This window comes from Notothenia rossii (assembly GCF_949606895.1).
Source record: "Notothenia rossii genome assembly, chromosome: 2".
NCBI classification, from domain to species: Eukaryota; Metazoa; Chordata; class Actinopteri; order Perciformes; family Nototheniidae; genus Notothenia; species Notothenia rossii.
Window position 1 is genome coordinate 27899334 of NC_136904.1, and position 25227 is coordinate 27924560.

The 25227-nt window shown below is 40.9% G+C and overlaps 1 protein-coding gene across 17 annotated transcripts in view; it reads left to right on the forward strand.

Moving 5' to 3' along the window:
- neo1a (neogenin 1a) overlaps window positions 1-25227 on the forward strand; it is a 167547-nt gene that overhangs the window by 72163 nt on the left and 70157 nt on the right. For all 17 annotated transcript variants that reach the window (XM_079664393.1, XM_079664405.1, XM_079664396.1 and 14 more), the window contains 2 exons: window positions 22929-23204; window positions 24705-24855. In XM_079664393.1, coding sequence (XP_079520519.1) covers window positions 22929-23204; window positions 24705-24855 — 427 coding nt within the window. The remainder of the gene's footprint in view (window positions 1-22928; window positions 23205-24704; window positions 24856-25227) is intronic.

Sequence of the window (25227 nt, forward strand, 5' to 3'; positions counted from 1 at the left end):
TCCCCAACAGAGCTGTCCCTCCTCCCACCCGCACGCTTTGAACCCCCGCCCCTTAGGAACTGCTGGATGGTGAACCCCATCTCACCCCCGCTAAACAGGGAAACCCCCAAATGAGAGAAGGAATTAATTCAGCCCCTTCGCTGTCTCTCACACTATATCTTGCAGTCTCTTTGTTTGCCTTTCTGACCTCTAAGTATGTAGATGAGACTATTCGAGTGTATCAGATTTCAGTCTTAATTTTCCTCTGTTTCTGCTCCTGTCTGCCCCCCCCCCCCCCCCCCCCCTTTCGTTCTCACCTGTTCGCATCTGTGGTATTTATAGATAAACCAGGCCCCTCATCGCTTTGCTCTCATATCGTGTTTCGCTGAAATCTAATTTCTCCCTCCTCACAGAAGTAGAAATGATAAAGTGACACTCTTCACGTGTCATGTGTGTCGCCTCACATTTTAGCATGCTCATCCTTTGATAGAGTTGGACATCCTTTGAAGGGTTTAAGGGTGTCGGCAGATTCTTTAATCCCTTTTTTGATGTATTTTAATCTGTTTTTTGTTTTGGAGGTGGGCAAAGGATAATTGTGTCACTATTGCTTGGGCAGCCCTTTGTGGTATTGTCAGGGACACTTTGTAGGACATACTGTGGGTTAATTATGTTGGCATCTTAACATATTGTGAATAACAAAACGTCAACTATGTTTTTACAACTATTTTATGAATGTCAAACAAACATGGATAGAGTCATTCAGTTGGAATAAAACCTCATTATGGTCCACATGCACTGAGGGGACTCACTAAAACATTTGTAGTACATTATGCGCTTCACAGTTTTCACTTTGGCCTGAATACAGCAACTTTAAACATCTACAGAACAATAAGTCTTTCAAAGCACAATCACTCTTTAGTCCTTTGAGGTGGACTTTAGACTCGCACTTTTTTATCTACTGTATAAAGAGGTGCTACACTCTGTGGTGCTATCGACTATTTTATTATATTAAAAGGTGTTTCTGATATGATGTTCGTCCAATACTCAGTGCAAGATTCAGGTTCCTACTTACTGTATATAGTGTCTTGATTCCTTCCTTAGTTAATTAAAGTTTAATATTGAGAATTAAAGGGTTCAGAGGGTTAAAACTCACCTAAACCGTCTTGTTTACTGTCCCTTTATTGCATTTAAAGGATTTCTTTTGATATAAGCAATCTGACTATCCTTATCTGTTTATGGAGTTAAGAGGGACACAGCTATGTAACTGCTATTGGCCTTTTATAGTATATCTTTCTAACGGGCTTAAACATGCATTTTAGCACTTTGAAAGAGATCATTGTGTCTTTTTATCCTCAGCAATTGAACTCAAAATCTGACTTAAAGTATACAAATAGTTCAAGTTAATTTGTAAATAAGGTCTCTTTCCACAGCTCAACAGTTATTATTGTTATTTACTTATTATTATTATAACTTGTTTCAGCCAGTATTGAGTTTTAAATGTTGTAGGGGACAATCTGCATGTCAATATTAATTTCAGGTGATCGGAGTGCGTATGATCTTAAGATTATATGCCTCAACCAGATGTCTGTCAATAACCAGTTTTCTTTTGTGCACTTAGTCCATGTCACCTTGTGTCAATGTACCAAACTCCCCCTGATGAAAACAAACACACAGTGACACACACATACGGAGACAAGGGCAAACAACAAAAGGGTTATCTCTCAAAGGCTGATCTGGTTCCAACAGAGATAAAGCCCAATCAGATGATGTCTGACCACCACTCAATGACCTGCATGCATTCATCCTTCTTATCTGTTCACACAAAGAACACTGACACTCCTCCCCTTAATTTCTCACTCTTTCTCCTTTGTGCTTCTCTCTTTTACCCTCCTTCTCACTGAATCAACCTGTCCTCTATATTTTACCTTCTTCACTATCAGCCCTGTATTTTCTCTTTATTATCCTCTCAGCCCACCTCTCTGCTGCTCTAACACACACAAACGTACGCGCACGTCACACACACACACACACACACACACACACACACACACACACACACACACACACACACACACACTTGCACTCACACCCTCTTTTGCACCATTTTGCAGTTCCACAGTGGCAGCAACCGAGTCATAAAGCTCCAAAATGGCAAACAAACAGTAATAAATCTCAAAAACAACAAAAAATATCGCCCTCATTCTCAAAGGGACCCCCCAGAAAAGAAATAAACCAACCATGTCATTGTTTTCCTCTTAAAAATGTAATCTTTTGTTTCTTATTGTGTGCACATGAGTCGGTCTGCCCACTCTAAGCTAGCAAAATTATAAAAAAGGATAAATATATTTATATATTTTTCTGTCAGGTTTTCAATTGCCAGCTACAAAAAGTTAACATTTTAAACAAAAACTACACTTCAATAGAACACTTTCCCTCCAATTAATCTCAACACATCAGTAGTTTGGAAAGGGGAAATATGATTTAACACTGTCTTATAACACAACTAAGAAAAAATAAGTGATGATACTATTTCATATAAGATTTAAAGGATGTTTAACTGGCTGACAACTGTTGAATTAACTTAGTTGTCTGACCCACATGCTACCAAGTGATTGAAGTAATACACACCTTTATTGATTTTCTGTTGTAACAGGGAAATCATGTTAAATTGGCATTTTAGAGGAGACAGAAAACGTTGTCGAAACAGCCTCAAAACGCCATCATAGATCCTGCTGTATGTGAAAGGAATATGAAAGATTTATGCATCTTAGTGCAGGCATTCCCTTAGCCTAACCCATGTCAGTGTGGCATTTCCAGGTGTAGGCGATTCCCCTTTAGGACCAATTATGTGCTGCTTTGCTGCAAAGAGCCGAGGTTGTTGCCATGACGAATGGCTCTGACCGGTTATCAGGGTCAGGGTCACAGTGTTGTTTCATTACCCTGATTTCCATCTGTCTCTAGCAACTATAAGGAGAGACTGACGCAAGAAGGCGGGAAGGCTGTAGATAAAGCACAGAGGAGAGACTTCTACAGAGGTGCATTAATCATATGTTGAGTTGAAAAATGGAAACGTTCAGTTCCCCTGGGAGCATATGTAATGAAAAAGTAAAACACTGTTTAAACAGGAGAGAGAAAGGATGTATTTAAGCTGTGTTGTGAAGGAGACCGAGAAACGGGACTCGGCCGAGAAAATATGATGTGGGAAATCTTGGTTAAGGATGGAGCTATGGGGGAGGATCCATCTTTTTTTTCTTCTCTGGAGGACAGCGGCAGGAGAAGAGTGTCAACAGGGAGTCAGTTGGGCTGGAGGTAGATGACAGCCTCCATTTTACGTGTATTCACTGACTGATTAGGTCCTCTGGGTAGGAGGAGAGGCTGATGGAGACAGCCCTATCTCTACCTTCCAGACACCTCAGAGCCTGGTGTGTGTGGGTTTTGTGTGTGTGTGCTAAGGAATGCACACCCAGGCGTTAAACTGCCTTTGTATGTTTCTAGAAATCATCTACTGTATGTGACATGTCAGCTTTCATCATGTGCTTTATTCAGATTTTAAATTCAAAGTTGAGCACTAATGCGAGGTTATTTGTTAACTGCCTTTGTTACATGCTAATATAACCCCCATAACACTTAAACTAACCCAGTTACTGCTGAATCATGAATTGATATACCTCATTTTATGTTTTTGTTCAAATCTCCTTTTGAAAATGGGCTCAGCAATTTATTTTTTACACTGGAGATTCTCTTTTGTCGACAATAGGTTTTGTGCTTTGGTTTATTTGAGCACATTTTGAAAGGCTCTAAAATCATATGCCTTTATCTTAACTTTTTGTAATAGTTAAATGTATTGCCAATTTGTGCATAAATAGCTTGATTTTTACCTTGTCACATCAAAGCAGTAGTACTGTTGTAAATCTTGTTGTGAGCAGGGTTGCAGTCGCAGGACAGACTTCCTGTGTTGATGTTTTCACACCACCTGCAAACACAGGTTTTTACCCAGGTTGCCTCTTGGTGTGCCAGGACAGCTTCACAGGTTCCAGCTATACAGCTTTATTAATAATGTCCCTGGTTACAGGATGCAGACAGGAAGTAGACTAATTCCTCATAACATTAATTATTTACAACTGTTATATGCAGTGCCAACGTGTACTCGGAGGCGTTCAGATGCAGATGGAGTTTGTTTGTGCCACATAATGTACCACTGCTCAGTGCACAATCCAAATGCCTTGGGACATTTCTTCACAACACTCTATATTTAAAATGTAAAATTAAAGCACACTGTCCAATTGAACTCTGACCATTTTCAGAAATGTTCTAGACCATGCTTTGGCGGGTGCAATTACTGTGTTCTAATGGAAGTGATAATTGACTGCTGCTGTCAGCAGATGAAGATAAACTCGAGCATAATGACTTTCCCAACTCACTCTACTCATGTGTTTGAGCCCAGAGCTCCCCATCCAGCACCTCAAAGGTCCCGCTCCCTGAATGTCCATTCTTAACTGTACACAGTGCATCTCCCCATGTGTGTAAGACATTTACACTACAATGATGATTGTTCACTGCTCAAGGCCTTCACCACGTCAGAGATTCCCTTTTTAAATGCTCTCATTTTCAGTTCGGACCTGAAGGATAGAATAATGCCGTCAGTGAGAATCCGGCTGCTAGCTTGACATGTTAATCAGCTTGAGTGTTTTGTCTTTTCATAGATGTCTTGATTCCATTTGCTCAAAATTATCTACTTGTTCGTGTGACTAGCATAATTTTGGGGTCTGATACCATTTTTAATAGCCCTACAACTGCTTCAGTTGTGGGATTTACTTCAAATATATGTCGGCGCCTCCTGAGAATGATCTTGACATAACTCAGATTTCACTTAAACGAAGCGCTAATTTAAGCAAATGTGGTGTTTATCATGTTAAATAGCACATCAGAAAGATTTCCTTTACACCACTCAATTGGAATTAACAATCATGTCTGAAAATTGAGCATGAATGCTGGATAAGAAACCACATTCATTCTTGTATGCAACTTGCAATACTTAAACTTCAATAAACCTTAATTTTTTCATGAGCTTTCCTATCTGCAGTCCATCTCCTGGTTCTTGTTATTCACAGTCATGAGCACAGTTGCATGCAAGTCATTCTGCTTGTGTAGTTGAGTTTTGGCAGGAAACTGGAATGTAATGTTCTCTAAATAAGTAGCTCTCCTTTCAAAAAGAACATAAGGCTGGGACAGATGACCTGGTGAAGAGTAGTTTCCACTGCAGATCTAACCAAACAATTTACTTCCACCATTTTTTATTCTGAAATGTTGGTTTTGCAATTTAACTTTGTTGGGCTGATGGAAAGTTTGGGTTTTTCTGTAAGCGGTGAAACGTTCAGGAATGGCAGTAACTGAGACTATATTTTTCCAGTAGCCCTTGCCAAATCTAGTTTTTTCCCTCCTTGTTTCGTTTGCTTGTAGTAATTGAGTCTGATTAAACAGAGTGCAGAGGGGAATACAGCAGACGGAGCACAGTGCACCAAACAAGTGTACACTATATTATCAGAAATGGTTGCAAGCAACAGCTACCTCGGGTCAGCATAAGAAAGATGGCATTACACTTCATTTTATCTTGAATATACTATAACATTTCATTCTTAACGCTGTTTAAACATGGAGGAAATAATAACACCAAACAAAGGAGAATATACGCACACCCCTTTCTGAGTCAGACAAATTAGAGCGAGAAGTGCCTTGGCCCCTGGGTAGAGTAAAATATTTCTGGAAAGTTTTCCACGGGACAACGTCCAACATTTGTATGTCAATTACAAAAAAGAGGCTTTTGAATTCCAAAAGCCAAGGTGAATGACTCAGTCCTACCCTGAGGATATGAGTCGGATGTGCATGGCAAAGTCCTCACTTCACCCAATACATAGCTGCTCTGTGCAGGGACGTTCACTACCTGGGGAGTGCCTCATTCAAAGCAGTCACAAGTTTTTAAGGGCAGCAATCCATCACTTTTGCCGTATCTCTGAATTAAAAAGAGGCTAGACGGCATTTGAGAGCATTTTGTTTATCCTCCGCTCCCTCATTGACATTCAGTGTCCATGTCTCCTTCGTTGGGGTTCTACAGATAGACACTGAGGCACTTTCAGACCAGTGTGCTCATCCGCAAAGCCCTTTCATCTCCAAATGCCCGTCCGAGTGAGCAGGCATGAGGCAGTTTTTGGTTTTCATATTAAATCGTCCCCATGTTTCAAAGCTAAATTGGTCTTCATAGAGCTTTTGAACCCTGAAAGAGATGTGAGTCTCAGGTGTTTTTTTTGTGTGGCTCGATTTCCATGCCGCGGGGAAATCTTTCAAATGCACCTCTGTGTTTATCAGGCACATGGAGTGCGCAGAAAAAGTGAGGCTGAAAGTTTGTATTGCTGGTTGATTCGATCCAGCTAGCCTTGAGATTTGACATTCAAGGCTACTTGTCCTGAGACAAATATTATACAGATAATAGAAGCAAGCATCCTTCTGATATGGTTGTCCTTATGATCACCTTTTACCTTAAGTCCTCCTGTTTTCGTCACTAGATGATGACAATCAATACATATTTCTGTGGCATATCCTTTGAATATCTTTACTAAATTGTGTGATTTCAGGGTGACAGAAAACACATTTTATATTGCAACTCTACATGTAAATAAAATATGTCTGAAATGCATATTCTACTCTACTTTACGTGTGCTGATGATGCAAACAAATATGGTGCAACTGTGAGGGTTTCATTGCATATTCTGCACTGAAAGAAGACTGTGCCTCGGGCACAGATGGAGTGAAGAAACCAAAGTGCGAAGTGCTCAGTTGGTGAGCATGTTGGTTTCTTATGCTTCAGAGACCAACGTTATTTATGGATTTACTTTTTTGCACCATCTGAGCAGTTTTCCATAAGCTCTAATGGTATTATCACAGCAGAGTGGAGCTCTAACTGACAGAGGCTCGCTGAAGGTGTGAGAGGTGACACCTCCAAAAAGCATTTCTCTCCGCTTCCTCTCAGTTCAAATCCTATGCCCTGTCTTCCAGCCGACTGGATTTCACCTACAGAATGCTTCTTTGTGCTGGTGGAAGTAGAACAAATAACCACATTTCCGTTCCTCGTTTCCTTTAATTATGATAGATTCATTGATGTGTTTTCTTTAGTGACAAACTAATGGCTTTAATTGAGGGAAAAGCATTTTTCTTGAGAAACCTTAATGGCAAGTTCATTTGCATTTATTTTGTTGCTTTTAGCCAGAGACAGTTTACATTCCTCACTCAGTGCCACTCAGAGATCTTAAGTAGAAAAAATGGGTTTTAAAAGGTTCAGCAGAGATGGCTGTTGCTTGCCAAGTATTCCTATGCATTGTGCAGAACAACAGGGATGAAAAAGCTGTCAATGAATGGGGAAGCGTACATGTTTTTCTATCTGGAATAAAGATTGTTTGGGGAGCTGTAGGAGCCTGTTCAAGCCTGCTGGAACACAGCCTTTGTGTTAATGTGCAAGGGCATGACATGTGTGATGCAGGCAAGACTTGTGTGAGCAAGAGCGAAGTGTGAAGAAAGGAGAGTGTGTGATGAACAAGGGAGATGGAAAGCAGGAAAGGGATGTTTCAATGAGCGATGCAGCTATGCAGGAAACATATAGAACCTCTGAAGGTGTTCATGAGTGTGAATGAGCTCTCCTGATTCCTGAACCTTCTGTATGTTCCCTGGTGAGGGTGTTTAGACCTCTCATCTCCACACCATCGTCACCGTCACACTCATTGGTTGCATGCTGTGGAGGTGTCGTTCAGGGTGGTGTGTGGGTGCACACATGATTTCACAGAGGCGTTTCTCTCAATGCGCTGAGTCTGATGAAGCTCGATTAATGATTACATACCTATAAAGACTTGCAGTGTTCATGGGGGCTTCCCCCTGTTAGTGTTGATGTACGGTTTTTGGGAATTTCCTTTTGTATACCTGATTGCAGCCTCTATCATAGAGCGGAGTAAAACTTTAATGTCCCTGTGGTGCAATTTGGTTTACGTGCAACAGTCGATAAAGCTAACTATGACAATAAATACAACAATGAATAAAACCAGCAATCAATGTAATTGGATGAGAAATACAGGGAAATGGGAGCAAGCTTTGAACATGTCTGTTAAGCCTAATAAGGAAATAAACAAAAAAGGAATGAAAGGGCTGTCTTGATAAAATAAATATAAAACACTTATTACATTAAAACTAAGACATCCTTCAATATTTGGTTTACCTTGTTCATTGTCATCCTGGTAGGTTTTAATGTGCACTGCTGGACTGCTTTAATAATTGTCAGAGCAAGAATATTTCGTTAATGGGCTTTAAGTCTTAAACGCATTTAGTTGAGAACAATCTACCATGACTTTGATCCCAAGACAAGACAAATAAAGCGGAAAAAAGGATGCTGCTGGGAGGTGAGGATAACCTGTGGAAGACGAAAGAGCAACAGACCGAGAACACTCCTCCTCGTGTGTGTGTGTGTGTGTGTGTGTGTGTGTGTGTGTGTGTGTGTGTGTGTGTGTGTGTGTGTGTGTGTGTGTGTGTGTGTGTGTGTGTGTGTGTGTGTGTGTGTGTGTGTGTGTGTGTGTGTGTGTGTGTGTGTGTGTGTGTGTGTGTGTGTGTGTGTGTGTGTGTGTGTGTGTGTGTGTGTGTGTGTGTGTGTGTGTGTGTGTGTGTGTGTGTGTGTGTGTGTGTGTGTGTGTGTGTGTGTGTGTGTGTGTGTGTGTGTGTCCAAGCTGTAGAGTTACTTGGGCTCCAAGGTCAGTGATGAGTATCTCCCTTATTGTTTATTCACACACGCACACACACCCCCTCATACACACGGACAGTCAAGTCAAAGCAGCACTCCAACAGCATGTTTTTTTCTTCTACACACTGTCAACACTTTTATTCTCCCTCTACCTCACCTTTCAGCTTCCCTGCACCTCAGCGCTGCGTTTTGACACTCAGGTCTCAGTTCATGGAACCCGGGAACACAAAGCAAGATCGGATTCAGCTATTGCATCAAAGCACATGCCTTTGATGTTGGCGATATACTGTATGTGTTAAATCTTTCCTGAGGCAAAGGGGATTGTGCTTCCAATTTGTATCGGCTGAAATATGAATTACACAGGCACCACCACACATCTCATTTTTGGGCTTTTGATGTTTAATTTCCATGTTGGAAACACAATATTTAGGCAAACAAATGCTAACATATACACAATTAAGACTCAACAGAAGTTGGTTTTGTTCAGAGGCATTTGGCATAGCATCTGCTGCGTATGAAGGCAATGCACTGCAGATGGACTTGAGTAATTGCTGATGCCACTCTGTCAGACAGTCCAGGTGTTCTAGAGATCTGTTGCATCCTTTTCATTAGGGTTGAGGGATTGCTTAGATTGCCTTCATCGTTGTTTGTCTTCCTCACTATATTTGATATGACCATTTCAATACCTCTGCTTTGTATTCCTCTGTGTGATATTCGGAGAAAAGACACGATTGCCCTCAGTGAAAATACCCACTTCATAATTGCACATTTGATTAAATAAACAGTCTACCTGTTACTGTTGTGTGTAAATATTAGGCCGAAAGTACAAATGCTGCTGTATGATCCTTAATCAAATGCAAACACCGCCCCCTTGCAGTCTTTTTAATATGTACAATTCAGAGTATTTGATGTCTTTGTTTGATGCCATCATTGAATCTGTGTTATACATGCCATCTGCATCTTTCCAGACATGGCTAATGAACTTTGAAACTGTGTTGTGTTGAAAGATTGTTCCTTCATCATGTCGGATCTCTTTTTGAAATGTATGAACGGCTCTGCTTGTCCTGTTATTGAGGCTCACTGGAGCATCTCTGAAAGATGTTTACATGAATTTGGAAGAGAGGGAGAAAAACAAGTCAACAGGTTTCTGATCTTTTAGCTCTTGACAGGTACAGGCAATCGGAAATGGAGGATTCAAATCAACTTTTTATCGTCCACAGCACAGCACACAAAGGGAAATGGATACTTTGCATTTAACCCGATCCTATTATTTGGAGCCAAATCCCTACGGACTGAGCTAGTGCATCTTCTACAGCCCCACACGTTATAAACGTACGTTTTTACAGGAAGCCTTTTAATTATCCAACATGATAACATGATACTGCATTTAATTAGATTTTTGGACTTTTTATTCGTCTTCAATTTCAGTTCCTCAGACTTGATGAAACTCTTCAATCCGTCACCAAGTTGTCAAAGTCTATTTTCTATTATCCTCATTAAACTTGAATCTGTCACCCTGATGTTAATACCACATTTAAACTGTCATGATTTGCACACAAAAAAAAAAGTAGTGCTTTCTTATTAGTATATTATAGGGGGATGCTATCGACATTCATTAGCCTCACCTCTACACCTCCCAACGAGGTAAACGATGATGAATGCCCCCTGGTGCTGTGGAGTGACATCACCCCCCTGCATTAAATCTGTGTCTTCAGAAACATCTGCTGCTCCCAAACTGCCAGTCCCACACTCATACACATGTATACATCCCCACATAAATACAGGCATAGTTCCTATTTGCTCTTCTAGTAAGATACACCCATCCATCTCAGGATAGACTGTCAGCAGCCCGCCTCCACGCTTTGAGAGACAATTCCCTTCAAGTTCAGGAGTCAAGCTGCTGCTTTGTGTCGCTTGGTTGACTGCCTGAGCTCGCCTCATTGTGTCTGCAGTGCATTTCATTATCAACGACACCACAAAACCCAAGCTGATACTTTCCAAATAGCAGCTGCAGATACGTCACAATGATATGCGTTCCAAACCATCTTCCCTAATGTGGCTGTTTGTGCACCAATCCTCTTTAACATGGCACACTTTTAATCTCACTGATGCAGGACAAAATGGCTTTTTGTTCTACCTTAACTTCGTCAGGGTATAATTTTGAAGTACACACCCACACACTGTTTTTAAAGATAAGTACTAAATGATCATGGTGAACAACGCGTCTGCTCAGTGCTTCTATGTAGGGTTTGACACATTTAGCTCTCATACATCAATGCAAAAGAGAGTTCTGTGAAAAACTGGGTGCTGTTTCATTGTGCAATGATGAAATACCGCAGGTCAGTTTTTGTATTTATTGATATCCTTTTGAGAGTACAAGAATTCAAACTGAATGCTGGGGTCCTACATTCTCTCTGGACATTACATAGTCTTGGAGTTACTTGTCTTCATTGCCTTTCAAGAATCTCCCCTCCCTGCCCCTTCCTTCATCATTTCTTCCAAGAATGATGCTCCATTTTCTTCTGGCTCCATCCATCCATCTCATTTCTCCAATCTCAGCCCTTGCAAGGCTTGAGGATAAACAGAGCAACAGGGTCGCCGATAGCATCTACAGATGTGCCGCCAACAGTCCCCAGATAAGAACCAGCAGCAGCATGCCCCTCTCTAGTGAACAATAGAGCTCCCCACTGAAATGTGTGGTGGGAAGATGGAGAGGTAAGGGGAGGGGTGATGGGAATGCAAACCGAATGAATGCAACTTGGAGAAACGAGGAAGAGAGAGCGGTAGAGAAAAGGCTGAAGAAATGGGAAGGACTGGTTGATGGTGCTATAGGGAGGGAGGGAGAGAAGGAGAGGGGGATATGGAGAGGTTATTCCTTCAGCTCGTATCCATGTGTCCATCAACAGCAGGGCAGGGGTGTGTGAGGCTCCTTTATCTGGATGGCCTGTTGAGCTAGTCGAGGGTGGAGGGGCCCTTCATTCCAGAGGAGGGGGTCGTTGCTGGGGTCTTAAGGAAACAAGCACTTGATGAAAGATACAAGGACGACCCAGTGATCGCTGCTCTTTGATTGACATCGCCCTCATAACTCCCCACGTGACTCCTCTGACATTAGAGGCGGCTCTGTTGAGCTTCTCTCTGCATCCTCTCTTACCTCTCACCTCCTCCCCTCGTTTTCTGATAAGGGAGTGAGGGGGAAAGGGGGAGGTGAGACAGAAAGAGCAAAGGGATGTACGGTCGGAGTGCCAACACATTTATCTGCGCTCGGGTAATGGGAGCAGCCTCAGTCTCCCGTGGCAACGACCTCTGCAGAAGGTTAGCTTCAAAATGGGCCAAGAAGGAGCTAAATTCCCAGTGATAAAATAAGACACCTTAACATGATTAAGGGCCCTAATGCAATCAGTATTGTTTCAGCTACAACTCAATTACCTGTAATGAAAAACGGCTCGTTTTCTCCCGGGTTCTGTGGAGAGTTAGCTTGGCTGGAGGTCTGAGTGTGAACAGGTGAAACACACAGGGGAAGCACGAGAGACATGTGATACCCTGAGAGGGGAGGTCACACACTCACATGCTGACTCACAACATAAGGGTCAAGTAAAATACGGCCAACATGTACTCAAACACTAACAGAAAATGAAGCAGCAATTACTTTAATTGATTTAATTTTTTAACAAACCACGAAACAAATAGACATGACCTGTTTCCATCTTCTCAAATGTGATGATATGTTGTTTTTCTTTGTCCTATTTTATAGTAAAGGACATCACCTTGAGCTTGAAATTGTGATGAGCACAATTTTCTAAAATTGGACCCAAAAATAAATTGGTTCCTAGCACCCTTATAACAGTCACCTATTATTATTTAAAAAAGCACAGAAAAAATATATTATCTGCAGGGCCGTGCACAGCAATTTCTCAGAAGCTGACAAATGACCCCTGCTGCGGGGGGGGGGGGGGGGGGGGGGTGGTTTCTGGCCGGATGGCTCGTAACGATTATTGACAGTTTTTGTCTGTGTGGAGAACAGAGGGAAAAAAATATCCTCCATTTTGCATTTCACGTTTTTATTTTTCTTTAGCTGGCATTATACATTATACATGCTCCATTAAGTTTTTTTTGTAAATACTAAGCAGTGTCGGCGATATGGACCTGTGGCACAGCTTTTATCAAGAAGAAGTTTCTTAACCGAATTTTTTTTAAAGATTTACCAGTAAGAATATATTATACAGTATATGTGTGAGAGCTATAGAGCTGCAACATCACTCACCTGCTGTGAGATTTAAAAAGCAAAAAGCTGAGGAGAATTGAGCTTTTGACCCGTAAATGATGAAAATGCGATATGGCTGCCTGAAGTCATGAAAGTGACCCTCATATACCTTATCAATGTGTTGTTTCCATTTTCAGTAATAAATTACAATTTATCTTTCAAGGTTTTGTATTTACTATAGTTTTTTGTCCATTATGTCCCAAGCCTGTGTCCCCATCAATCTCAAGTATTCCTTGAATAAAAATCCAAAAGTTTAATGTTTTCCGCTATAAAACAAATCGTCTTTAGACATTTATGATCTAACCGTGTGTATATAATTTGAAAGTTGTGGATTTAGCAGCGCTATCATTAAGGACAGCTATCCACATTATACTGTAAAAATAATGTTTCATCGTGAAAAAAATAGTTTATCACACAAATTAAATAGTTTTCTATTGGAATCAACTACACTGGAAATGCTTCAATGCACTTGAACACATGATATAAGTGGTTGACATGATATGAATATGTCATATCATTTGTCCAAAGTCTTAGTTGTGAAATTATACGGTTTTGAAAGGGGAAACTCGATTTCCTTTCATTGATGTTTCCATGGTAACCACTGACCTAGCCCTGTCACATGTCCTTCTCCATTCATCAGCATCTATCCATCCGTCCTGTATCTCCTGTCTGTTCCCACAACAGGCAATCAGGAGCTGTCAGAATGCCAACTGTGCTTCATCCTGACGTTTCATTTCCCATCCAGACAATTGATTGTGTGTGATTTCATTGTTGGAGTTTTACTAACATATGCAGTAGACAAGAATGTTAATAAACTTGTTCTGCAGGTTAGCTTTGTTTGATTGACTGTTCTCTAAGGTGCATGTTGCATTGCCTATCTTTCTGAGCGTTGCGGTTAAAATAAAGCTTCTGTGGTGAGTGAGAAATTTAGTCATCAGGCGAAGTTGACGTCCCCTCGCCTCAGTTGTACTCTAAACAGCAGCTGCGCCCTGGGGCCCATCCTCTGATAGTCATAAATGTTTATAAGGGCGTTCTTTGTGCAACATCTGGCACCCAGAGTGGTTTAGCAGTTAAAAATATCCCAACCCAACTAAAACCTATCAAGAGATGTTAAGCCAGGCAGAGTTAGCACAACATACTTAAAGGTGTCTGTTGGGATCATTGAAGTAAATACACTGCTACTACTCCTACAGGATTCTTTTGGCATCTCTGTTGTCAACAAAGAAATTACTTTGTATTTTGCCACCTTCGTCTTGAGGTTGTCATGTGGGGAAGTTAACAATAGGCTGTTGTCATTCTGGGACAGCAGTGGTGTTCTAAGGGTTTTACTGTAGGCACTGACTGGTTACAAGGTCAGAAAATGCTCTTTCTGTCATTTGTTGCACCCGAGAGACATTTTTACAGCCCAGTAGATAAAATAAGATCCCTGTCTGAGGCCGACTCCTGCGGAACGCCACCCATCCATCTTCTGTCTGTCCTTCTGATGTGTGCACAACAGCAGCAGTTTGTCAGCAGAAGTGTGTATGCTTTTGTGGTTGCCGTTGTTCTGCACACGTATCATAGAGTTCAAAATAACTGATACCTTCTCACGTCATGTCTTCTCTCTGATGTTCTTCACACGTTTCAGTGTGCCAAAGGATCAGAGGAGTTATTTTGAGCTCAGTTGTAAACTACACCAATTGTTATACATGTATGTTCACAGACAGCTGTTTGGATTACATGAAGACTGAACATATTTGATTAGTTAAGATTTAGAACAGTTTTATGGTACAACATCATTTCTGTTATGGCACTCACTGCCTGTCTCCCCTCCGTGTTGGTGAGAAAGACAAATATGTTGTGATGACACTGCCAGACTGCGCATTTCATCATTTCCTCAGTATGTCAGGCATGTCAGGCTTCATGCATGATGAAGTGCCTCAGTGACTTCTATATTAGATTCCAACACAGAGTCATTAATTCATCTTGTTTCCATTCTTGTCAATCCTGGAAGACCTCCCACCTGTCAGCCCCTGACAGGATGAAGGTTGCCGTTACCTTTTACCGTGGAGCGAGCAAACATGTTTTCACAAACTGAAAGGACCTTCTTGTCTTGACTTTGTCGATAAAAAAAAAGCCATAACATGTTTTTCATATTCTCCTAGTAGATTGCACAATTCAAACCTTTAAGTGTGTATACAGTGGGGCAAAAAAGTATTTAGTCAGCCAACAATTGTGCAAGTTCTCCCACTTAAAAAGATGAGAGGCCTGTAATTTTCGTCCTAGGTATACCTCAACTATGAGAGACAAAATGAGAAAAAAAATCCAGAAAATCACATTGTCTCTGATTATTAAAGAATTTATTTGCAAATTATGGTGGAAAATAAGTATTTGGTCAATAACAAAAGTTAATCTCAATACTTTGTTATATACCCTTTGTTGGCAATGACAGAGGTCAAACGTTTTCTGTAAGTCTTCACAAGGTTTTCACACATTGTTGCTGGTATTTTGGCCCATTCCTCCATGCAGATCTCCTCTAGAGCAGTGATGTTTTGGGGCTGTCGCTGGGCAACACGGACTTTCAACTCCCTCCAAAGATTTTCTATGGGGTTGAGATCTGGAGACTGGCTAGGCCACTCCAGGACCTTGAAATACTTCTTACGAAGCCACTCCTTCGTTGCCCGGGCGGTGTGTTTGGGATCATTGTCATGCTGAAAGACCCAGCCACGTTTCATCTTCAATGCCCTTGCTGATGGAAGGAGGTTGTCACTCAAAATCTCACGATACATGGCCCCAGTCATTCTTTCCTTTACACGGATCAGTCGTCCTGGTCCCTTTGCAGAAAAACAGCCCCAAAGCATGATGTTTCCACCCCCATGTTTCACAGTAGGTATGGTGTTCTTTGGATGCAACTCAGCATTTTTTCTCCTCCAAACACGTCTAGTTGAGTTTTTACCAAAAAGTTCTATTTTGGTTTCATCTGACCATATGACATTCTCCCAATCCTCTTCTGGATCATCTAAATGCTCTCTAGCAAACTTCAGATGGGCCTGGACATGTACTGGCTTAAGCAGGGGGAGACGTCTGGCACTGCAGGATTTGAGTCCCTGGCGGCGTAGTGTGTTACTGATGGTAGCCTTTGTTACTTTGGTCCCAGCTCTCTGCAGGTCATTGACTAGGTCCCCCGTGTGGTTCTGGGATTTTTGCTCACCATTCTTGTGATCATTTTGACCCCACGGGGTGAGATCTTGCGTGGAGCCCCAGATTGAGGGAGATTATCAGTGGTCTTGTATGTCTTCTATTTTCTAATAATTGCTCCCACAGTTGATTTCTTCACACCAAGCTGCTTACCTATTGCAGATTCAGTCTTCCCAGCCTGGTGCAGGTCTACAATTTTGTTTCTGGTGTCCTTTGACAGCTCTTTGGTCTTGGCCATAGTGGAGTTTGGAGTGTGACTGTTTGAGGTTGTGGACAGGTGTCTTTTATACTGATAACGAGTTCAAACAGGTGCCATTAATACAGTTAACAAGTGGAGGACAGAGGAGGCTCTTAAAGAAGAAGTTACAGGTCTGTGAGAGCCAGAAATCTTGTTTGTTTGTAGGTGAACAAATACTTATTTTCCACCATCATTTGCAAATAAATTCTTTAAAAATCAGACAATGTGATTTTCTTGATTTTTTTTTTTCTCAATCTGTCTCTCATAGTTGAGGTATACCTAGGATGAAAATGACAGGCCTCTCATCTTTTTAAGTGGGAAAACTTGCACAATTGGTGGCTGACTAAATACTTTTTTGCCCCACTGTATATATATATATTTTTAGACCAACAGCCACAGTCGCTCATAATCTTGCTATGTATCTTTGATATCTTCCCATATAATGCCATGCAAATCCTGTTTTGAGGTTTTCATTGTGAGACACATCAATCAGCCTCGTTTATGATCACATTCCCCATTTCAACCCGATAAAAAAGCAAGCAAAAATATTTAAAGAATTCATGCTGTGGTTTTCATGCAACATGCACAGCCACTTAAAAGCAAAACTGAAGCAGCAACTCTTAAAGCTGAATTTCACAATGCTGTAGGCTGCATTAGAGGGATAGAATAATCTCCAATAACTCCTGAAGTGCCTTTTATTAAGAATGATATCGGGGGCTGAACAATGTTGTTTGGAGGGAATGTGATAAAGTGGGTCTTGTAATGCAATTCAATTGAAGTTTGATAACGGAGAGTGCAGATGAGCGGTATAAGCATCTGTCTCTTATGTAACTAATTGTTGTTTACTGCCTGTGAGTTTCCATGGTGTTGCCTCCACACATGAACTTGCCCGCACATAACCAATGCTATACCAGTGGGAGATGTTTTTCTTGTGCTAAATCCTCTGAACATTTTGGCCCAACAGTGCTCCTCAGTTCACCAGAAGGAAGCGCTCCACTGATTTTTTTAATCCAATCTTAAAGTAAAAAATAAACCCTGAAATTGGATGCATAACACCCAAATAAATGAATGTCTAGTTTTTTAAAGCTTTAATCTAGCAAAAGAACATTTCTGAAGAAACATATCACATGCAATCCATATAACTGGGTCTAACTAAGTCTTTATCTGAAGAAAATCTGTATTTTCTAATTAAACTGATTTAGCTATTTAAAACATACACCTGTTCAAGTAAATACAATAACCCCACGATGATTCATACAGTTTGTAAACATGCAGTGTTTCTACATTTGAAATCATCTGAGAGGGAAAATATTTAAGTTCCGTGAATACTTTACGGTTTTAAATGTTAGAATATAACCTATATTGTGTAGGCTGAACAGCAGTATTTATTTTAATGGAGGAAGCCCTTAGAAAATATCCTCCCTCGAAGCCCTGAAACCTTTAATTATGGAATTAATTATTACTTGCAGTGCAGCACGAACATAAAGAGGCTCTGAACTGAATAAAGCGTGTATTGAAAATACTGTACAGGAGGATTTTAAAGCAGGGAAATACATGTTAGACCTCGACCTAGCTCACACTTCTGAAGACAATATCTCTAATACAAATTATTGCCTTTTCTGGACTGCTTGATTACCCCGACACCTCTCCATACACACGGAGTCTGAGATTGTCATTGACATTGATTGGATGTCTTCGCACTTTGTATAATGTACTCTTCTTCCCAGGCTTGATCCAACACCTCATTGCCTGAAATGTGTCTTTTTTTACTCAGCAAATGTGATTATTCTCTGCCTGATATTGAAATTCACAACAACACCAACAATATGGCTATGATTGTTCTGTCGATGGGTTCATGAGGGAAGACGACGTTGAAAGGGAAGGTGATTGGTACATGGTCATAAACTAAAGAATATACATGTGTAACTGTCAGTGCATTGATAGGAATTATTTGGACATGAAGTGGTTTGATTGACTTTTTTGTGTACCCAATTCCCTTTATCCTGATTTGTGTACTTCAATTTCAAGTATTGATATCCGTCATTACCACGAATGACTTTCACCAATCCCCAGAGAATGTGTGTGAACTGTTTGAGTTCAGAGAGGCAGAAAGAAAGAGAAGTAGTGGAAATAATTGCTTGGTGAAATGAGAGTCCCAGTAGTGTCTGTGTTGCATTCTGGCCAACTGGTTCTGCCATCAGTGATCACTTCCTTCTTATTGTTCATGATTTGAAAATGAATGTCCAATCTGTAGAGAATACCCTCACCAAACATGTGCTGCTAATCTCCCATTGTTCTGCTACCACGCTCTATTGTAGATGTGCCAGATACATCTCCAATAACTCCTGTTTATTGGTCTTTATGTTTTTCACTGTGGCTTTTCAAATGATTGTTTGATGTGCCAACAGGGGGCATTATGCACAGCTGGAAAACAGCCCAAGTGACTGGTCAGTCCAGAATAGTACAAGGAAAATAATTGGCTCTGTGTTGAGTAAGTTGCATCATACATGGTTTAGCCAGTTTCCCATAAATCCTGTATGCAGTACTCGTACAGTTGTTAGTCCTTAGTGTCATTAATGCCTTTTAAAGAGGATTTGAAATTGTAGCTATTGTCTTTTTTTTGCCGAGGCAAAGATATGCATTTGAAGAATTTCCATATAGACCGTCTTTAGCGTCAGGCCTTCAGCATTTAATTTGTTATCTTCTCTTTGTGATTACAGTCGTCATTGCGGAGGTAAACTGGTTTGGACTGTTGTGTTATGCATGGATATTATTGTCATGCCTCTGAATCATAATCTACTGTTACAATACATATTTACATAAATAGTATTTACATTAAACTATGACGATAAACTTTTTTTTTGTCAAATAAATCAGTGTTATCAGTCCTGATTAGTCAATTAGGCTAATTCATATTACCTGTTGGTACAAAGAGATGAGATGTTATGGGGCAGAGGTGAACTAAATGTGGGGTGAAGCGGCTGTTGGATCAAATTGGGTGATGAAAGTGAAAACGTTATTTGTCCTTTTTCTCGTAACACTCCACATTCTCACCGTGGAGGATGGTTTAGTTTATGTTGCCAATCTAAACACATCACTTTTTCTGGCTAGAACCATAAAAGGAGGGATAGCCCTCAGGGCAGCTCAAACATGTGTGCCAATTTCAATGTTTTCTTTAATTACTTAAACTGACTGCTTGAGCGCTGTTGTATTTCTGATCCAAGGTGAAAACAGCCATTCTGCAGTCAGTTACTAATTAAGAAGAATCTAGAGGGAGATCCTTAAAGCCCTCTGCATATTACATTAAGCTGCTCATTGTTATTCTATACCTGATTTGAATTAAGAATAGTAGAAACCCAACTGTTTGATGTAAGGGCATGTGCATGTGAAGTCTGCGGCGTAGCAGACAGTCGTAACGCCTGTAACTAGCTCTCTGCGGCACAATTCCTTTCTACTAATCTCCATCCAGTGATGGACACATTTATTCATTAGCATTCATATGATTATAAGCTCTGTTGGCAAAGCCATGCAGATGATGTAGGGTTTGGTGAATCTAATAAACCACAATTCACAAAGAAGGCATGGTGCCACAAATGTTAACCTCTTTATTTTTTAAGCAAAATGTTCTTTTCAAGCATAATACAATGAGTCACCTTTTCCTCTCATTTAGGCCTTTTTGAAATGAACAAAGAAACTGCTACCGTTAGCCATTCTTGTGCGCTGACCACTGAGACATTATTGCTCTCCTGCAATCATTTGGCCTCTTCACACTCTGGTAATAAGTGTTGAGATTGGCAGAACAGCACTCCTGTTCAATACGTGGTGCTGAGCAAGGGTGTGGAAAATGAAGTTCCCATCAGGTCGATTTAAATGGAGAATTGTGATTAATTGGAATCGATAGTGTTGGCTTGGACACCCACCATTTCCCAATCTACAATGCACTGCCTTAACCCAACCATGCTCAATGTGTATGTACACTTAACAAACACCCACACATATTCAAACATCATAACACGCATTCACTTCATGCCTTTGTGAATTACAATACACACACACACACACACACACACACACACACACACACACACACACACACACACACACACACACACACACACACACACACACACACACACACACACACACACACACACACACACACACACACACACACACACACACACACACACACACACACACACACACACACACACACACACACACACACACACATCCTTAAGACACCGCAAACTGATGAACTCAGCCTGATGGGATGTGAGGGGCCTGCAGGAACAAAGGATTAGTCGATTGAGAGCAGGAGTCACTGCAAACTTAGACAGAAAGTGCTCGCAACACCTGCAGTTGTGAGGGCGAAGATGTTTCTCTCCTCTCTGCAAATGATCACTTCATGTGGAACTAAATTGGCTTTTCATGTCTGCTGATTACTCCCAGTTTTTCCATTGTCCTCTTTGGGCAGAATGTGAAGTCACAAGATGTTACACAAACTCATAGTTTTATCTCGCTATTGGATCTTAGGCGCATTAATTCATGGTCCTCAGCCTTATGCTTTGCAATGTTATTGTTCCATGAGACGGAGCACCTCCTGAAGTGTTACGTTTCAGTTAAAGCTAGGTTAAATGTCAGTTTGTTTAGAGCTTACTTACAAAGTGTTCATTGTGCTTTGTGGACGCAGTGTAAGATAATCTATTTCTTTGTCTGTCAATGTTTGTTGGGAAGGACTAGACAAACATATCAGCTAGTACGCAAACATACCTCACGAAAGATCACAACAGTACAAACCTTAAAGACTTCAGCTAATCATCGTATACTCCGTCCTTTATTTAATATGAGCTAACAGCCACCCTGTGATGTCCACCTATTAATAAATGAAGTACATCAATACGTCCCTCCTTAACATCTGAGCACCCTTACTATCAAAGTTGAGGGAGACGTATACACAACACTATATATGGTTTTGCACTCAAAGAAGTTGTGAATATCATCAAGAAAATATAATTAATTTCTGTGAAAGATAAGGAATCTCCTTCTCGCACATGAAGACGATGTGTGAGCATAATCTACAAAACGTGCATTTCATTTTTTTTTAAAACAGTGTTTTTCTTAATGAATTTCTATTGAAAGCCTGATATATAACCCAGAATTCCTCCTTAAATTGATGAGACTGATTACTCACCCTGCACTACAGCTGCTAATCATAATAATTTGATTCGCTGGGGAGCTCAGTAATCTAAATGATTCAGCTCAGGCTTTTTTTTCTACCCTTGTATGATTTTACAGTCGGAGATTGGCAGCTCTGATACAAACATATCAGTACTGGAATCAGCTAAACCCATATTAGCCAAACTATTGTGTGGAGGTATTCTCAGAAAAGATGTGTGCATTGGCCCGGGCCAGACGAGAGTCTATAGCTGTTGGGGCCTTATCTTAAAGTGTGATTTACCCTGGAGCCATTATTGGCAGGGGATTTAAAATGGCTGTCTGTATGTGAGTGAGGGCAGAGACGAAAAATCATCACTCGTCACTTCCTGAGTAACAACACAGTTATAGCAGAAAAACTTGCACTCATGAGTAGATAAACAAACGTTAAAAACACTATTTTCCCTATCCTCCATAGTCTCACATTGGTACCCACTCATTTCTCTTTTATACACACACATTACCAAGGAGACAACTTCAGTCTGCCCAAAAACTCCAGAGGTCCTATATGGTAATAACACAACATGATACTCTTTACATTGTGGACGGAGTGGCCTTCTTACTTTTTTTTTTAAAAACTCTTCCTTCTTCACTAATAAAGCCAAGAATACAATTTGCAGTTCACACATTGTAATTTGTTTTTAATTGAAGCCATTGTTTGCGATTGTTATGAACGTGGCCCACAAGTGTTGGTTTCAGATCAATGGTTTCAAACGCAGGAAATAATTATTTTGCGTTGAGATGAAAGTCTGGGTACTGCAGCACAAACAGCCTGTGGATCCAGCCTTTTTTAATTAGTGCTCTGTGTCTCCTGCTCTGCGTGGCACATTAACATCGCGGATAAGTGTTTGTGCTGTGCAACTGTGTGTGGGAGGTTGTGTGTGTGCATTAGGATACCAGAGGTCGGGGTTGGGTGTGGGTTGCACATTCTGGCCCTTAAGATCTATCCTGGAAATGGATTGCAACATGCTACTTCCAGTCCTCTGTTATGTTTCACAGATCTGAAGATTAGATCTTGTCATAGTTTAAAACAGACACTCCAAGTTTGTCTAATTTCCCTCGCTGCTGTGTCAAAGGTCCCAGATCAGTCGGCTTAGTAAGGCTTTCTTTAAATGCCCAAATTCCTTTGCTCTTTAAGATGCTGATGCTGAGATACTGATATCACCTTTTCAGGACCTTTAAACACCTAAAATACCTCTGAAATGTTTCAAAAATACTTTCTATTCTCCTGACATTGGAAGTAAGTGCTGGTTTTACATCTGTGTCTCTTCGCTGTCTTGCAGGGATGCCGCGGTTCGCCAGCCAGCCAACTCCGACCACTGTGCATCTAGGGAACAACCAGGTGATGGCGTGTGAGGTCAACTCAGAACTGATACCCTTCACCAGGTGGGAGAAGGACCGCCTGCCGCTGGAGATGAGCTCAAGGCTGGTCCAGCTGCCCAACGGAGCCCTGGTGATCAGCAACGCCTCGGAGGCAGATGCCGGCCTGTACCGCTGCATGGTGGAAAATGTGGGGTCGTCGAAGTCCAGCGACGAGGCCCAGCTCCAAGTAGTGCCAGGTAATTTGACCTGATACAGTTTAGAAATGTTGTCCTGTGACAATGGAGAGAAGTGAGTTTGTATTGCTAGGTGTAGAATAGCTTTAACACATCTACGTATATCTATGTATATATTTACTTCTTACGCATTTACCTATTTACACCTATTAAACTATTAAACACCGGAACATTTGAAACAACATCCATAAACATTCATCTGTTTGCGTTTTGCAAATTATTTATCTATCTATCGTATTCCATCTACTTGTATATAGACTTTTCTTGCACTATTTCTATTTTCTTTGTATTTACTTGCACATCTCAAAACATTCTCTTGCACTATTTTATCTGTTTTATTTGTTTTATGTCCTATATATATTCATGTTGCACTATTGGAGGAGCCTGGGACTTAAGTTTTTCATTGACATATCTACACAGTAGCTAATGTTTACATGACAATAAAGCCTTGAATTTAATTTAATTGAAACATGACAATAAATCCTTTGAAACCTTCAAACCTTGAATTGAAGTTGTAGAGCACTCGTTATTATTAAAATACAATTAGGTGCATCATTTACTTGTCAGCTTTGGCTCTCTCCCTACCTTTAGCATGAATAAATCTGCCCAACTGTAATGAGAGAAGGGTGAATGCCAAAAGGAGGGGTACGGCTCCCAGTGGGGTTATCAGTAATGCCGCAGTAACTCAGTTGCAGTTCAAAAGGGGGCTGAATTCCATTGTGGCAGTGTCTCGTCTCTCGCCTCTACAAGTTTTATTTACTGAGTTGTTAAGCACCAGGCTCCTGGCAGCACACAGAAGATATTAGAGGTCATAAATCAGACTACAACAAGACCCCAGTGGGGGTCTTTATCTCTGGATGACTCCTGCATGGATGTGTTGTTGAGTGGCAAAAGGCTGGATGCATTCCGACGGAAAACTCGTAAAGCTGTGTGAGGAAATTGAAAGACATTTTGTTTGGATGCATGCTGGCAGATGTTAGAGCGACATAAATACATTTATGGTTATTTGGTTTCTTTCAAGTCACAACAAATCAGCTTGAGAATAAAGTAACTTGGGCGTTTGCGGGGGAGACGTTTAGAGCAGGAGATGGGCTTGGAGAAGAATATTTTATACATTTCTGTTTCTGAACTTAAATCTTGGTTTAAGCTTTAGAGAATTATGATTTAAGATAATTTGATAGTGCTGAACTCATCTGTATGTGCTGTGGTCAAACATATACCCACACATACCCTGTGGTTATTGCTGGATGCAGTTAGTTGCAGCTGCAATTATATGGGATCACTTTGAAGTCCTAAAGAGCTGCGAGCTTGGCTGTCTCACACGTCAACATGGACATTATTCATCTGACCGGTCCTGGTTTGGGTGTCAGGACTGACTGGAGATCCTCTGAAGTTTATAAGACAGATGACACCCGTCACGTAGAAGGTTTCTGCTCTGCTTCATTTACTCACCCCAACCTGATCCTCAGCCCTTAACCCTGACATTTTTTTTCACCATTTTAGAAACTGGAGAAGAGAGGAAACTGGAATTCCTGGTGCAGCCTGCAGCGATCTCTAAGGTTGTGGGGGCCAGCGTGCTGCTGCCCTGCGTTGTCATGGGTTACCCTGTGCCACACATTCGCTGGATGTTTGGAGACAAATTGCTGGAAGAAAGGTACGAGCATGAAATCCGTATTCATCATCTGAGGAATTAAAGAAGCCTTAAAGGTCCCCTATTATACTGTTTTTCATCAATATATTATAGGTCTCAGATATATACAAAACATGTCTGAAGTTTTTGGCTCGAAATACCAAAGAGGTCATGCATTGTAGCATCCCATAATCCCCTCTGTTTCAGCCCTAGAGGAGGAGATTCAGGTGATAAGGTGGCCAAAATCTGATCAGCTCATTTTCAGACAGGTTTTTATACAAATGAATCAGAACAAAAAGAGAGGGGGACACATGTTTATGTATAAAAGATACAAGAAAGTGGATTTTGTACAATAGGTGACGTTTAAAAATGCTACAGGTTTTTTGGGGGCATAAC